This window comes from Bison bison, unplaced genomic scaffold (genome assembly GCF_000754665.1).
Source record: "Bison bison bison isolate TAMUID 2011002044 unplaced genomic scaffold, Bison_UMD1.0 scf7180017864383, whole genome shotgun sequence".
Classification (NCBI taxonomy): Eukaryota; Metazoa; Chordata; class Mammalia; order Artiodactyla; family Bovidae; genus Bison; species Bison bison.
The window spans coordinates 1,441,878-1,456,437 of record NW_011494955.1 but is presented as its reverse complement, the minus strand read 5'-3'; the positions used below and the strand labels follow the sequence as shown (position 1 = coordinate 1,456,437).

At 47.4% G+C, this 14,560-nt stretch overlaps 1 protein-coding gene across 5 annotated transcripts; it reads left to right on the top strand.

Moving 5' to 3' along the window:
- The first annotated feature begins 2,504 nt into the window (after positions 1 to 2,504).
- AURKC (aurora kinase C) lies at positions 2,505 to 13,088 on the top strand. 5 transcript variants are annotated; one of them, XM_010857701.1, is made up of 8 exons: positions 2,505 to 3,169; positions 5,927 to 6,068; positions 9,337 to 9,376; positions 9,601 to 9,792; positions 10,181 to 10,319; positions 10,884 to 11,032; positions 12,438 to 12,612; positions 12,779 to 13,084. In XM_010857701.1, the coding sequence occupies exons 2-8, from the start codon at positions 6,023 to 6,025 to the stop codon at positions 12,947 to 12,949; spliced, it is 912 nt and encodes a 303-aa protein (XP_010856003.1). In that variant the 5' UTR covers positions 2,505 to 3,169; positions 5,927 to 6,022; the 3' UTR covers positions 12,950 to 13,084. The 5 variants fall into 5 exon arrangements, with proteins under 5 accessions (XP_010856003.1, XP_010856002.1, XP_010855999.1 ...); XM_010857700.1 differs by lacking the exon at positions 2,505 to 3,169 and having other exon boundaries at positions 5,765 to 6,068; XM_010857697.1 differs by lacking the exons at positions 2,505 to 3,169; positions 5,927 to 6,068 and adding an exon at positions 8,649 to 9,216 and having other exon boundaries at positions 12,779 to 13,088.
- The last annotated feature ends 1,472 nt before the right edge of the window (positions 13,089 to 14,560 follow it).

Here is a 14,560-nt window from a genome sequence, read left to right as displayed (position 1 = left end):
GTTTCTTCCTTCACATGCCACAAACTCATTAATGACAACCTAGTCTCCGTGTATCATTTCTCCCAAGTTTCTGGGATGTGAAGGAAGAAACGCCTCTCGTGTGCTGAGTCCCAAGTCCTGCTACATCATTCGTTCTCTTGACCATCTTCCAGCTGACAGGCACCCTCACCACTCTCCTCCCTCCTCCCTTACAGCCTCTCTAGTTGCATCATCTTTCAGCAACTCTCACTATGGCTTGTTCTAGTGTCATTTCATGTGCTTGCTGTCAGGATAAATCTTCACACGTTTGAAGTGCTTTGCTTGCACTTAGGCAGTCATCACCGTTTGCCCCACCTCAGAGTGTGCCCAATGTTTTTCTTGCCTGTGACCTCACCTGCCTAAAGCCTGTTTTTCATCTGCTCTGTCCCTCACCCTTTCTGACTTGTCTTCATGCATTGCCCTGAGCGTCGGGCACCACTGTCTTCACCACGTCTCACGTATTCACATCTTTATTCCTCCCTCTTCCTTTAACTGAGGAGTGCCCTTGGGATTCTCTTCGTTTCCTTGTGATAATTGCACTTCACTGTTACCTCATCCTTTTTCTTCCATTTCCCAAACCTCCCTGCCTTGTGAACCTCCTTCCTAGGGTCCTGCTGTCTTCATCACCCTGGCCAAGGTCAGCAGTGACTCCCATGTTTATATAACGTAAGCCCTGGTCTTGAGACTGAGAATCATCTCACTGACCATTCTTGAAATACACTTTTTTTCGTTCCATATCATCACTCTCCTGTTTTCTCCCTCCTTTCTTTTTTTCCTTCCTTGCTGACTCACCCACTTCTAGCCACCCATGCAGTTTTGAAACTCCTAAACAGTTGTCACAGTCCCTTTTTTTTCTTTGTGGTCTCTCCCTAGGCTTCATCCGCATCCTTCATGCGGCTTCACTTATCTTCATTGCTGTTGTTTAGTCACTCAGTCTTGTCCAACTCATTGTGACCCTGTGGGCTGCAGCATGCCAGGCTTCCCTGTCCTTCACCATCCCCCAGGAGCCTGCTTAAACTCGTGTCCATTGAGTTGGTGATGCCATCCGACCATCTCATCCTTCTCCCACCTTCAGTCTTTCCCAGCATCAGGGTCTTTTCTAATGTGTCAGCTCTTTGCATCAGGTGGCCAAAGTATTAGAGCTTCAGCTTTATCATCAGTCCTTCCAATGAATATTCAGAGTTGATTTCCTTCAGTATAGACTGGTTTGATTTTGCAGTGCAAGGGACTCTCAAGAGTTTTCTAATGCCAAAGTTTGAAAGCATCAATTCTTTGGCACTCAGCCTTCTTTATAGTCCAACTCTCACATCCATACATGAGTACTGGAAAAAACATAGTTTTGATTATACAGACCTTTGTTACTTTGAACAAGTTGGAATTTATTTTCCCAGTCCTGACTTCTTGGGGCCCTAGACCTGAATTCCTGATTACTGCCCCTACTTGAGTGTTTGGAAGATGTCAGTCTCCACGTGACTGTTTAAAGGTTCCTAAAGTGGCTCCCGCTTCTCCCTGATACCGATCCTCTTGTAGTTTTGCCTCTGCACCACGTGGCACGGTTTGGTGACCAAGGACAGAACCCCGACGCAACCTTGTGACCTCTGTTTCCTTACACTCCACACGCCAAGTTGCCAGCGTCACCTCTTAAATGCCTCTCAGGTTTGTCTTCCGTAACCCACCACTTCCTTCCTGGACTATCACACATCATCTATCACTTCTGTTTCAGCTTAGTAACTAGGTATTTTTTCACCTGTATTTCCTCTCCAGTCCACTCTCCACACTGAAACTAGAGATGCAGTGCAAATTAGACTGCCACCTGCCCAACACACATGCCCTTCAGTCGTTTCAGGACTTCCCTTAACTCTGGAGATAAAAACCAAAGCCTTCACGTAGCCCATCCATGGGGCCTTACCTGGTGTGCGACGTGTCTAATTTGCTCCCTTTTCTCTTTCACGATCCCACTGCTCTGCTCTTGACTTGTGTTTCCTTTTGTCTCCCCACCCGTTGCTAGGCTCTTCCCTACACTTTGGCTGGAGAATGAATGCTTACCCTTCACAGTACAGTTCAGTTCAGTCTCTCAGTTGTGTCTGACTCTTTGCAACCCCATGGATTGCAGCACGTCAGGCCTCCCTGTCCATCACCAAGTCCCGGAGTTCATCCAAACTCATGTCCATTGAGTCAGTGATGCCATCCAGCCATCTCATCCTCTGACGTCCCCTTCTCCTCCTGCCCCCAATCCCTCCCAGCATCAGAGTCTTTTCCAATGAGTCAACTCTTTGCATGAGGTGGCCAAAGTATTGGAGTTTCAGCTTTAGCATCAGTCCTTCCAAAGAACACCCAGGACTGATCTTTAGAATGGACTGGTTGGATCTCCTTGCAGTCCAAGGGACTCTCAAGAGTCTTCTCCAACACCGCAGTTCAAAAGCATCAATTCTTCAGCATTCAGCTTTCTTCACAGTGCAACTTTCACATCCATATATGACCACTGGAAAATCACATCTCACATCAAATAGCACTTCCCCAGGGAAGCCTTTACCGTGATTCCCATCTAGGTCAGTACTTTCCTTTTTCAAGGAGACTTTCATGTCTGCCCAAGACCACCTTCAGGCTTGGTGTCACCACAGAAAGACAGAGACCGCGATCTGCAAGGGGAAAAGGCACCTAGAATACAATGCAAGAGGAACCGAGCACCGCGCCTGGGTGACTCCCCGTGCAGTTCCAGAGCTGTGTGACAGCGTGTTCATCAACAAAGGAAGGGAAGTTCGCCCCAGCTTCCCAGCCCACGGATGCCTTTATCGAGGCAGCGCCCACTGGACTGACCATGGAGACAGGATCCACAGAAGGCAAAATGTAGTGTAGTCATAGGCAGACAAAACCCACCCTTCACCGTGAGTCCCACTGTTAGCATAAACTTTCTGGTCTTAATGATACAGTGGGACCCACAGACATAAGCAGAGAAATCACTCTTACCAGGCAAGACTGTCTAAGGATGCAGAGATAAACAGGAAGTCTTTTTTTGTTTGTTTTTTGGCCACGCCACGTGGGATATTGGTTCCCTGACCAGGGATGGAACCCAGACCCCAACTGTGAAAGCACGGAGTCCATGAAAGCACCGAGTCCGTGAAAGCACTGGTCCCCCAGGAGTCCCCCACAGGTACATTTTAGAACGTGTTCAGGAGCATAATAGAAGCTCCTTACAATGGCCGACAAGGTTCTACACGGTTTGCCTCTGTTTTCTCTCCAAGCTTATCTCGTACCATTCTAATCCCAGCAAATTAAGGCTAAGCTGCACTAGCCTTGCTTTTACTCAAACACTCCAATACCCTCACAACCCAGGAATGTCTTTCTCAAAGGCCCAGGGGTCCATTTTTATGAAATGAAGTCATCAAAGGAGATAGCATCTTTCTGTCCCAGTGGCTCAGCTGGTAAACAACCTGCTTGCAGTGCAGGAGACCTGGGTTTGATCCCTGGGTCAGGAAGATCCCCTGGAGAAGGGAATGGCAACTCATTCCAGTATTCTTGCTTAGAGGGTTCCATGGACAGAGGAGCCTGGCAGGCTAAGATCCATGGGGGTCACAAAGAGTCAAACACGACTGAGCGACTGTCACTCACACATCCCAGTTTCTTGTGGGGCAGGGGTGAGGGCAGGAGCCCAATTTGCTCCAAGTAGCAAAACTACCTCCCGTCATATGAGAAGTTAGTTTTCCTCTATAGAAAGCCAGTGTAACAGCAAGTAATCACCCCGTTACTGCGTTAGTGTAGCATGAACTATGTGTAACAAATGGTGCTGTCCTTACTTCATAGGACCAATTGTTTATTGGAAAATGTAGGGAATGGTTTGTGTTTTTTTGGCTATATGAAGGGGTGAGTGTTCTTTGAAGTCTCTTAACGACCATCTGGAGAAGGCAATGGCACCCCACTCCAGTACTCTTGCCTGGAAAATCCCATGGACAGAGGAGCCTGGTAGGCTGCAGACCATGGGGTCGCGAAGAGTCAGACACGACTGAGCGACTTCCCTTTCACTTTTCACTTTCATGCATTGGAGAAAGAAATGGCAACCCACTCCAGTGTTCTTGCCTGGAGAATCCCAGGGACGGGGGAGCCTGGTGGGCAGCCGTCTATGGGGTCGCACAGTCGGACACGACCGAAGCGACTTAGCAGCAGCAGTAGCAGCAACGACCATCTGCCATGTGCATCAGATTCTAGTCTAATGCTTATACAACTTTAAACTTTTATTTCTTTACTGTCTTTGCAGTGAGACTTTTCTGAATGAGGAGGAGACTTTTTCTTTTTAAATTGTAATTCTCTAACAATTTACCCTATTTCCTATCTAAAAGAGTTCAGTTACAATTGTTTTGAAAATTCTGTATATGTCAAACAAATATGTGGGCTTACTATCTGAGACCCAAAGTGGAAACCAATTACTGAGTCCAACAAATAGAGTTGAGCCTTGAACAACAGGGGTCTGAACTGCGTAGGTCCACTTACATGCAGATTTCTCGTCCGGTGTACTATAGTACTATGCCATCCCGGGTTGGTAGAGTTCCTAGATGCAGAAGCAAGGATACAGAGGAATGGCGAATGCTGATAAGATAGGCTGGAACCCTTGCTGTAGGACTTTCAGCTGGACAAACATCTCCTCCAGCAACAAAATACAAAGAAACTATAAGGGACTAAAAATAACTCCAGGCATCTGCAGCTGGTGCAAATCATGAGCAATAAGATACAAAAAGACCAAAAACTCAACTGCCGTTTCTGATGAGCTGGGAACAAATGGACCCTGATGGGAGCAAGAACAGTGTACTGGCATGCTCGCTGCACACAGCACCAGCCAGCGGGTGGCAGACAACCTAAGCCACGTCTCCATCCCCATCCCTGGGCCCACCCCGGGCCCACCCCTACCCTCACCTGGTTTAAGAGACCAACTCGTCCCCCGCCCTCCAGGGAGTGAGTCAGGGAACCTGTTCTTGTTTTCTCCCTCCTGCAGCAGGAGTCTTGCCTATGAAGTCTTGCCTGAATTTCTCCTCAGGCCTCTTTGTTATCGCCAAGGTTATGACTTTGTCTACCCACCAATTGCAAATGAAAAATACAGAGACAGAGTTTAGGGGACATAGAAAGATGGCTTTATTTCTCTGCCCGGTGAGGGGAGAATACAGCAGGCTGGCACCTCAGGAGATCTTTCAGGCCCGTCCAAGTTTCTTCTCTAGACTGCTCACTGTTCCCTTTACTTTTCTGTTTTTCAGTTCAGTTCAGTTCAGTCGCTCAGTTGTGTCTGACTCTCTGCGACCCCATGAATCGCAGCACGCCAGGCCTCCCTGTCCATCACTATCTCCCGGAGTTCACTCAAACTCACATCCATTGAGTCAGTGATGCCATCCAACCGTCTCATCCTCTGTCGTCCCCCTTCTCCTCCTGCCCCCAATCCCTCCCAGCATCAGTCTTTTCCAATGAGTCAACTCTTCGCATGAGGTGGCCAAAGTATTGGAGTTTCAGCTTTAGCATCAGTCCTTCCAAAGAACACCCAGGGCTGATTTCCTTCAGAATGGACTGGTTGGATCTCCTTGCAGTCCAAGGGACTCTCAAGAGATTTCTCGAACACCATAGTTCAAAAGCATCAATTCTTCAGCGCTCAGCTTTCTTCACAGTCCAACTCTCACATCCATACATGACCACTGGAAGGCTATGGTTATAGCCTTGACTAGATGGACCTTTGTTGGTAAAGTAATGTCTGTTCTTAGAGGAGGAAAAACTTCATTTCTATTTTTTCTACAACACTCATCCATTTCTATTGATTAAGGACTCCAAGAACCCTGGTGGTAAGACCAAGGGCTAACCATAACTTAAATGTGGATTTTTTTTCCTTTTTTTTTTTTGGTTGCACCACACTGCATGCCACATGAATCTTCCCCAGTGAGGGATCGATCCTGTACCCCCTGCAGTGGAAGCACGGAGTTTTAACCACTGGACCACCAAGGAAGTTCTATGTGTGGATTTTTGACAGTGCTGAATGTCAACCCCACCCCAGCCCTCATTTAAGGATCAGCTGTACTGTAGTAAGTACATGAGAGGGGAGCAGTAAGTGCAGCTATGGGTCTTTGCCCCCATGCCAAATGGCCTGGGTCCTGGGCTGGGGGAGGCAGGTGTATTGAGGGAGGGCACACAAGCCATAGGATATCTGGAGACAGAAGCAGATGTCAGGGAGCTCCACCACGGTGACCCTCATGCATGTGAGTGGTTGAGGAGGAACCTGAAGAACGGCCTGAATAGGACAGGACCCTCAAGCTGGGGCAGCCTGAGTTGCGCTTGGTCCTGGTGTGTGCCAACAGCATAACACGTCCCTGTTACTGAGTCTAAGCTCACTGTGCTCACCGCACGACAGGCCAATAAAATCAAAGACAGGTATTGAGGCAAGGAATACGACTCTATTTAGAAAGCCGGCTGACAGAGAGGATGGCAGACTAATGTCTCAAAATAATCACCTTATCTTGGTCTGGATGGCAGGTTCTCTAAAACAGAGAGGGAGAGGAGGTGAGGAAGTAAAGTAAAATGGCCCTTTATTTTGCAAAACAATACCAGATGTGTTAATTTCTTCTTTAGTGCAACCATTCACAGGTGAGCTGGGTCAGATTGTCTCTCTGTGAGCTGAATAAAGGTACTTCAGTTTAACAGTCAGGCTGAGGGGAGGGTTCCCCGAGGCAGGCTATTATGTATGATTATCATAACAAAAGCAAACAAGCCAAAATAACTAAAAGCAAAGGTTAAAGTCAAAGAAACAGATCCAACATGGAGCCAGAACTGGCTCTTCTGTGCAACACCCTGGCAGCTTCCTGCCGTTGATTTCTCGTCAGTCACACTGGCCGTCTGGCTTCCCAGGTGGTACTAGTGGTACAGAACCAGGCTGCCATTGCAGGAGACATAAGGGATGCAGGTTTGATCCCTGCGTTAGGGACGATCCCCTGGAGAAGGGAATGGTTAGACATTCCAGTATTCTTGCCTGGAGAATCCAATGGACAGAGGAGCTGGAGGGCTACAGTCCATGGGGTGGCAAAGAGTTGAACACGACTGAAAGGACTTAGCACACACACTTCCTTATGTCACTGACTTTCTTAACTCACTTCCTCAGAGATTTATATACATGTTCATTCATTCAGATACTAGACAGTCCATGGAATTCTCCAGGCCAGAATACTGGAGTGGGTAGTCTTTCCCTTCTCCAGGGGATCTTCCTGACCCAGGGATCGAACCCAGGTCTCCCACATTGCAGGCGGATTCTTTACCAGCTGAGCCACAAGGGAAGCCAAAATCAGATACTATGCGTTCCATGGAATATTCTTAAATTCTTAAAGAGATGGGAATACCAGACCACCTGACCTGCCTCCTGAGAAATCCATATGCGGGTCAGGAAGTAACAGTTAGAACCGGACAAGGAACAATGGACTGATTCCAAATTGGGGAAGGAGTATGTCAAGGCTGTATATTGTCACCCTGATTATTTAATTTATATGTAAAGTACATCATGCAAAATGCCAGGCTGGATGAAGCACAAGCTGGAATCAAGACTGCCGGGAGAAATATCAATAACCTCAGATACGCAGATGACACCACTCTTATGGCAGAAAGCAAAGAACTAAAGAGCCTTTTGATGAAAGTGAAAGAGCAGAGTGAAAAAGTTGGCTTAAAACTCACATTCATAAAGCTAAGATCATGGCATCTGGTCCCCTCACTTCATGGCTAATAGATGGGGAAACAAAGGAAACCGTGAGAGACTATTTTTTGGGGGCTTCAAAATCACTGCAGATAGTGACTACAGCCAAAACAAAACAAAACAAAAAGGCTACAAAGAAATATCTCTTAGGAATAGGATGAAAAAACCCTGCACAAAATATTAGCAAAACAAATTAAGTACCATATCAAAAGGATCATATACCACGACCAAATGCAGTTTACTCCTGTAATGGAAGGACAACAGAATGAAAGATAAAAGCCCACATGATCATCTCAATTGATACTATAAAAGCCTTTGACAGAATTCATGATTTTAACAAAAAATCCACAAACTAGGACTAGAAAGAAAGTACCTGAACATATGACAGACTTTATTTTCTTGAGCTCCAAAATCACTGCAGAGGGTGAGTGCAGCCATGAAATTAAAAGACGCTTACTCCTTGGAAGAAAAGCTATGAGCGACCTAGACAGCATATAAAAAAGCAGAGACATTACTTTGCCAACAAAGGTCTGTCTAGTCTAAGCTATGGTTTTTCCCATAGTCATGTATGGATGTGAGAGTTGGACTATAAAGAAAGCTGAGCACCAAAGAATTGATGCTTTTGAACTGGGGTTTTGGAGAAGACTCTTGAGAGTCCCTTGGACTTCAAGGAGATCCAACCAGTCAATCCTAAAGGAAATCAGTCCTTAATATTCATTGGAAGGACTGATGCTGAAGCTGAAGCTCCAATACCTAGGCCACCGGATAAGAAGACCTGACTCATTTGAAAAGACCCTGATGCTGGGAAAGATTGAAGGCGGAGGAGAAGGGGACGACAGAGGATGAGATGGTTGGATGGCATCACTGACTCGATGGACATGAGTTTGAGCAATCTTCGGAGTTGGTGATGGACAGGGAGGCCTGGTGCGGCAGTCTGTGGGGTCGCAAAGAGTAGGACACGATTGAGTGACTGAACTGAACTGAACTGAGCAGCACAGACTCTGCACACCACTCCCCGCTTGATCCCTTTACCTCCACTTGTGTCTTTCTGGGGCGTTTCCCACCTTCTTGGCTCCATGCCCGGCCCTCTTATTGGCCCAGTCCCCTAAGTCCCACCTCCAGTCACCGGACCGGAAGCGCTCATTCTTGCCCCTTCCGTTGAGCATGCTGCCTAATCGTCAGAAATTTTAACCAATGGGAGTCAACCAGGAACTACCTGCTCGGCCAATGGGGCCAGAGAACATAGTATAAATATCCTAGCGTGCGTATGCAGAAAGTTGCCCCGATTCAGTCCCTGAGAGGGTGGTCCTCGTAGTAGGTTGCCGCGTAGCTGGTTCCCCGAGTCTGTAAGGGAGCAAGTGGCGACTACAGGAGCCTCAACCTGAATGTTACCTCCTGCCTGGACACCCAGCTCCGCAGGGCGTCCTCCTCCACACCGTCTCTGGTCATGAGCCATCGAGGAACTGCGAGGAAGGCGGGCGGGATGCAGCACGCAGGTGGAAGGGTTATGTACCAGGAACAGAGAAAGAGGGTGTTTAGAAGACAGGCCTGGGGTCGGGTGTTGGGGGTGAGGGGGTGCACAGAACAAAGGATGGACATCTCTTTTCTTTTTTCAGTAGCTGCAGCAGGTCAAACGGTGCCCGGAGCCCCAACCGCGTGAGCGCCTTTGTTTTTTATCAGGAAGAGGAAGGGAAGTGGGACCGAGTGTGTGAAGTGTTGCCTTAGGGGACCGACAGTTATGGACCCAACACCGTGGCTGAGCCCTTAAGAAGGAAAAGGGGCCCGAGGAGGGAAACAGTGAAAGCGGAAGGCGAGCACGAGGGACCCCTGACTCTCCACTCACCTCCGAAACGGAGGCGCTCTGCTTTCTTTCCTGTCAGGCGGCGTTTCACAGTTGATGATTTTGAAATCGGGCGTCCTCTCGGCAAGGGAAAATTTGGGAATGTGTACCTGGCTCGCCTGAAGAAAAACCATTTCATCGTGGCCCTGAAAGTCCTGTTCAAGTCCCAGATAGAGAAGGAAGGCCTGGAACACCAGCTGCGCAGGGAAGTTGAAATCCAGGCCCATCTCCAGTAAGGATAGTCTATGAGTTTCCTGTGCCGGTTCTTATTTTTTTCTCTTTACTGTTTTCCTGTTCCGTCTCTGACATCTGAACTCAGCGTTTCCCCCCGTACTACCTCCAAATAAGCCGTTTGCTTGCATCTTAAAGATTTTTTTTCCCCTCTGCAATTCATTCCAGTTATACCATGTAAAGCTCCCTGCGTCAGACACTCGAATTCTGACACCTGCTTCGTTTTCCGCTCACAAATTTACAGACGGAGCGGTTCCTATACAGGTCCCAGCACAATTTGCCCCTCTGTGTGACCAGTCACTTATAATAGCATCTTGAGTTGGGCCTCAGGGAGCTGTGTTTTGTTTTTTTAGGGAGCAGTCTTGACACTTACTCCTTCTGTCCTCCAGACACCCCAATATCCTGCGCCTGTACAACTACTTCCATGATGCGCGCCGGGTGTACCTGATTTTAGAATATGCCCCAAAGGGCGAGCTCTACAAGGCGCTGCAAAGGAGTCACACGTTTGATGAACAGCGTACAGCCACGGTGAGGCGGGAGGGCTCAGGTTCACGAGTTTACAATGGGCTGGTGTGGGGGTCATTGCTTGAGGCTTTCATGAGTGTCCACGTGGCTTCTTTCTTTATTTCATTCTATAAATTATATATAGTGACACTAAGTTATATATAGTGACTTACATCCTACAACTTCATATTTGGATACCCTAATGCTCAGTCGTGTCCAATTCTTTGCGACCCCATGGACTGTAACCCCCACCAGACTCCTCTGTCCAAGGGGTTTCCCCAGCAGGAATACTGGAGTGAGTTGCCATTTCCTCTTCCATGTGGATGCCCTAATAATTACCCCAGAATATTAATAAGTACTGTGTGTAAGTTTGGATTCTTTGGTTGTGAGCAACAGAATCTAACCGCACTACCTTATGGAAAGAAACATGAAATGCTCTGAGGGAGTTCACTGAAATAAATGAGTGGAACTGACTTAGAAATAGGAAGCAAGAGATTTTGGGAGGGCTCCAGATGGGTAATCAAGCATTAATCATCATCTTCTCGTGGCTGGCTTCATTTCCAGACTGCTTTTTCATTTCTCACACAGATAATAGAGGAGTTGGCAGATGCTCTGATCTACTGCCATGAAAGGAAGGTGATTCACAGGGATATTAAGCCGGAGAACCTGCTGCTGGGGCTCATGGGTGAAGTGAAGATTGCAGACTTCGGCTGGTCTGTGCACACCCCCTCTCTGAGGTAGGTCCAGTGGGTGCCAGTTAAGAATGATCTAGTTTAATTTATCTCACATGTAAGACCCAGATACAAACTGAGTTTGTATTTAAATACTGCCTTTTGAGATGCATATTCTAATATATATTTGTTGACTGAAAGAACGGGGTTCAACTATACCTTTTGTTTTAAATCCTCTTAACATATAAGTTTATCAATAAATTTCCATGTAAATACATCAAGAACTATTGTGCCATAATTCCACAAATTTTACTCTATCAACAAAGCATAATTATACATGTATATAGGGCTTCACAGGTGGTGCTAGCTGTAAAGAACCTGCCTACCAATGCAAGAGATGTGGGTTTCATCCCTGGGTCGTGAAGATCCTCTGGAGGAGGGCGTGGCAACCCACTCCAGTATTCTTGCCTGGAGAATCCCATGGACAGAGGAGCCTGTCAGCTATAGTCCATGGAGCTGCAAAGAGCTGGATGTGGCTGAAGTGACTTAACACACACACACGTGGACATAAATACATGTATACATAGGGTTGAGTCCCTTCGATGTTCACCTGAAACTACCACAACATTGTTCATCAGCTATATGAGTGAAAGTCACTCAGCCGTGTCTGACTCTTTGCAACCCCGTGGACTGTAGCCCACCAGGCTCCTTTGTCCCTGGAATTCCCCAGGCAAGAATACTGAAGTGAGGTTGGTATTTCCTTCTCTAGGGGATCTTCCCAACCCAGGTCTCCTGCATTGCAGGCAGATTCTTTAATTGGCTATACCCCAATACAAAATAAAAAGTTTAAAATTTGAAAAAAAAAAAAAAAGCATGACTAATTTACTTGGAGATCATTCTGAAGGAGATCAGCCCTGGGATTTCTTTGGAGGGAATGATGCTGAAGCTGAAACTGCAGTACTTTGGCCACCTCATGCGAAGAGTTGACTCATTGGAAAAGACTCTGATGCTGGGAGGGATTGGGGGCAGGAGGACAAGGGGGACGACAGAGGATGAGATGGCTGGATGGCATCACTGACTCGATGGACATGAGTCTGAGTGAACTCTGGGAGTTGGTTATGGACAGGGAGGCCTGGCGTGCTGTGATTCATGGGGTCGAGAAGAGTCGGACAGGACTAATCGACTGAACTGAACTGAACTGAATTTACTTGGTCTCTCTTGTTGCACCATCAATTTGTTTCAAATCTTCCTTGTGAAAACTTCCTGGATCATGAGCTAAATATAAATAATTGTAGAAAGAATCTCAGAATATGGAATTGATGGGTCCCAGTACTTGTGGTCTCGGAACCTTGATGCATGTTAAAACGTGGTGTTTCCTGATTCCTGTGCTTGGGAAGGGACTGCCTGGGCCTGGAAGCTGGGGACGGACACCTTCTCTTGTACTTATGCCCCTTTCTCTGCAACCCTCTAGGAGAAGGACCACGTGTGGGACGCTGGACTACTTGCCCCCAGAAATGATCGAGGGGAGAACATACGATGAGAAGGTGGATCTATGGTGCATTGGGGTGCTCTGCTATGAGTTGCTGGTAGGAAATCCACCCTTTGAGAGTGCCTCCACTAGTGAGACCTACAGACGCATCCTCAAGGTGGGATGGCCACACTCTGGGCATTCATGCGGGAACTGGTTGGTAGGGGGTGGGGAGGTGGGTGGGCCTGCGGAGCCTGGGGCACATACAGTGGTGGTCTACTAAGATCTAGGACAGTGCCTTGAATGGATCAAGGCAATTAACCATACTTCTCTGGCCTCATCAGGTAGATTTAAGGTTTCCTCCATCAATGTCTTCGGGGGCTCGGGACCTGATCTCCAAGCTTCTCAGATTCCAGCCCTTGGAGAGGCTGCCCTTGGTCCGGGTCTTGGAACACCCATGGATCCGGGCCCACTCTCAGAGGGTGCTGCCCCCATCTGTTCCTATGGCTTTCTGAGCCCTGTCTGCCCCTATCCCTTTGGGATTGCTCATGGAGCACCGTTGGCTCTGGTAGCTCACTTGTCTTTTGTTTCTTCTCTTTTAAGATGCATCATTTTATTATCATACTTAATAAAAGTTGAATCATTTTGTACCAAGTCTCTTTTTAAAACATCGTTTGGCTGCGTCTGGTCTTAGTTGCAGGAGCTTTGTTGCATCTTTCGTTGCAGCGTATAGACTCTAGGCTCAGTTGCTCTTCTGCTTGTGGGATCTCAGTTCCCCCATCAGGGATGGAACCTGCGTCCCCTGCATTGCAAGGTGGATTCTTAACCACTGGGCCACCAGGGATGTCCCACACAGGTTTTTGCATGTGTTGGTGTGTGACTGGGTAAAGTCTTTATTTCTTGTAGAAACTTTCCCATGAGAGCAGCCCTAACTGATGCCCTTCCTGGGTCACAGGTATTGTGACTTAACCACTCTTCCTGAAAACTAGTTATTACTTTATGCAGATAACCACCCTGATGGTGCATTCAGTTCAGTTCAATTGCTCAGTCGTGTCCAACTCTTTGCGACCCCATGAACCGCAGCACACCAGGCCTCCCTGTCTATCACCAACTCCCGGAGTCCACCCAAACCCATGTCCATTGTGTCGGTGAAGCCATCCAACCATCTCATCCTCTGTTGTCCCCTTCTCCTCCTGCCCTCAATCTTTCCCAGCATCAGGGGCTTTTCAAATGAGTCAGCTCTTCGCATCAGGTGGTCAAAGTGTAGGAGTTTCAGCTTCAACATCAGTCCTACCGATGAACACCCAGGACTGATCTCCTTTATGATGGACTGGTTGGATCTCTTTGCAGTCCAAGGGTGCATTACCTACCCCCTATCTCAGGGGCCCCTAGACTCACTTTACTCTTCCCCAGGTTTTCAGGAGAATGTCCTTTGTAAAACAGGACTAATTAACCCCGTGATCACACACTCCCCTCTCTTTATACTGACATCCAACATGCTGCCATCTTTAAGATAAGATGTGTTGCTGCACATTAATGCCACCCAATTCTCAAATGAATTCACTAGCATGTGTGTGGTGTTGTCATGTTCTGATTGCATCAGGAAAAACCAATCTCCAAACTCTTCTGAAATCTAACTTTTGCTTGCAGCATTTGCAGAAGTGCTCTTCCAGCCTCCCCTCCGAGTCCTTCCGGTGGCAGCTCCTCCCTTCATCTACCAAAAACTGACGTTCAGTTGCTAAGTCATGTCTGACTCTTTGTGACTCCATGGACTGCAGCACACCATGTCTCCCTGTCCTCCACCGTCTCCCAGGGTTTGCTCAGATTCATGTCCATTGAGTCAGTGATGCCATCCAACCATCTCATCCTTTGTCACCCCCTTCTCCTCCTGTCCTCTCAATCTTTCCCAGCATTCGGGTCTTTTTCAGTGAGTTAGCTCTTCAGATCAGATGGCCAAAGTATTGGAGCTTCAGCATCAGTCCTTCTGATGAATATTTACAGTTGATTTTCTTTAAGATTGACTGGTTTGATCTTGTAGTCCAGGGGACTCTCAAGAGTCGTCCTCAGCACCACAATTCAAAAGCAAGAATAAATAGCAATAAATATCCAAACTACCCAGTGGGGAG

Bases quoted from the DNA above. Each gene is read 5' to 3' on its own strand.
- AURKC (XM_010857702.1), top strand. From the start codon at position 9,168: ATGAGCCATCGAGGAACTGCGAGGAAGGCGGGCGGGATGCAGCACGCA. The intron at 9,377-9,600 runs GTGAGCGCCTTT...CTTTCCTGTCAG, and splicing joins GTGCCCGGAGCCCCAACCGC to GCGGCGTTTCACAGTTGATG. The intron at 11,033-12,437 runs GTAGGTCCAGTG...GCAACCCTCTAG, and splicing joins GTGCACACCCCCTCTCTGAG to GAGAAGGACCACGTGTGGGA.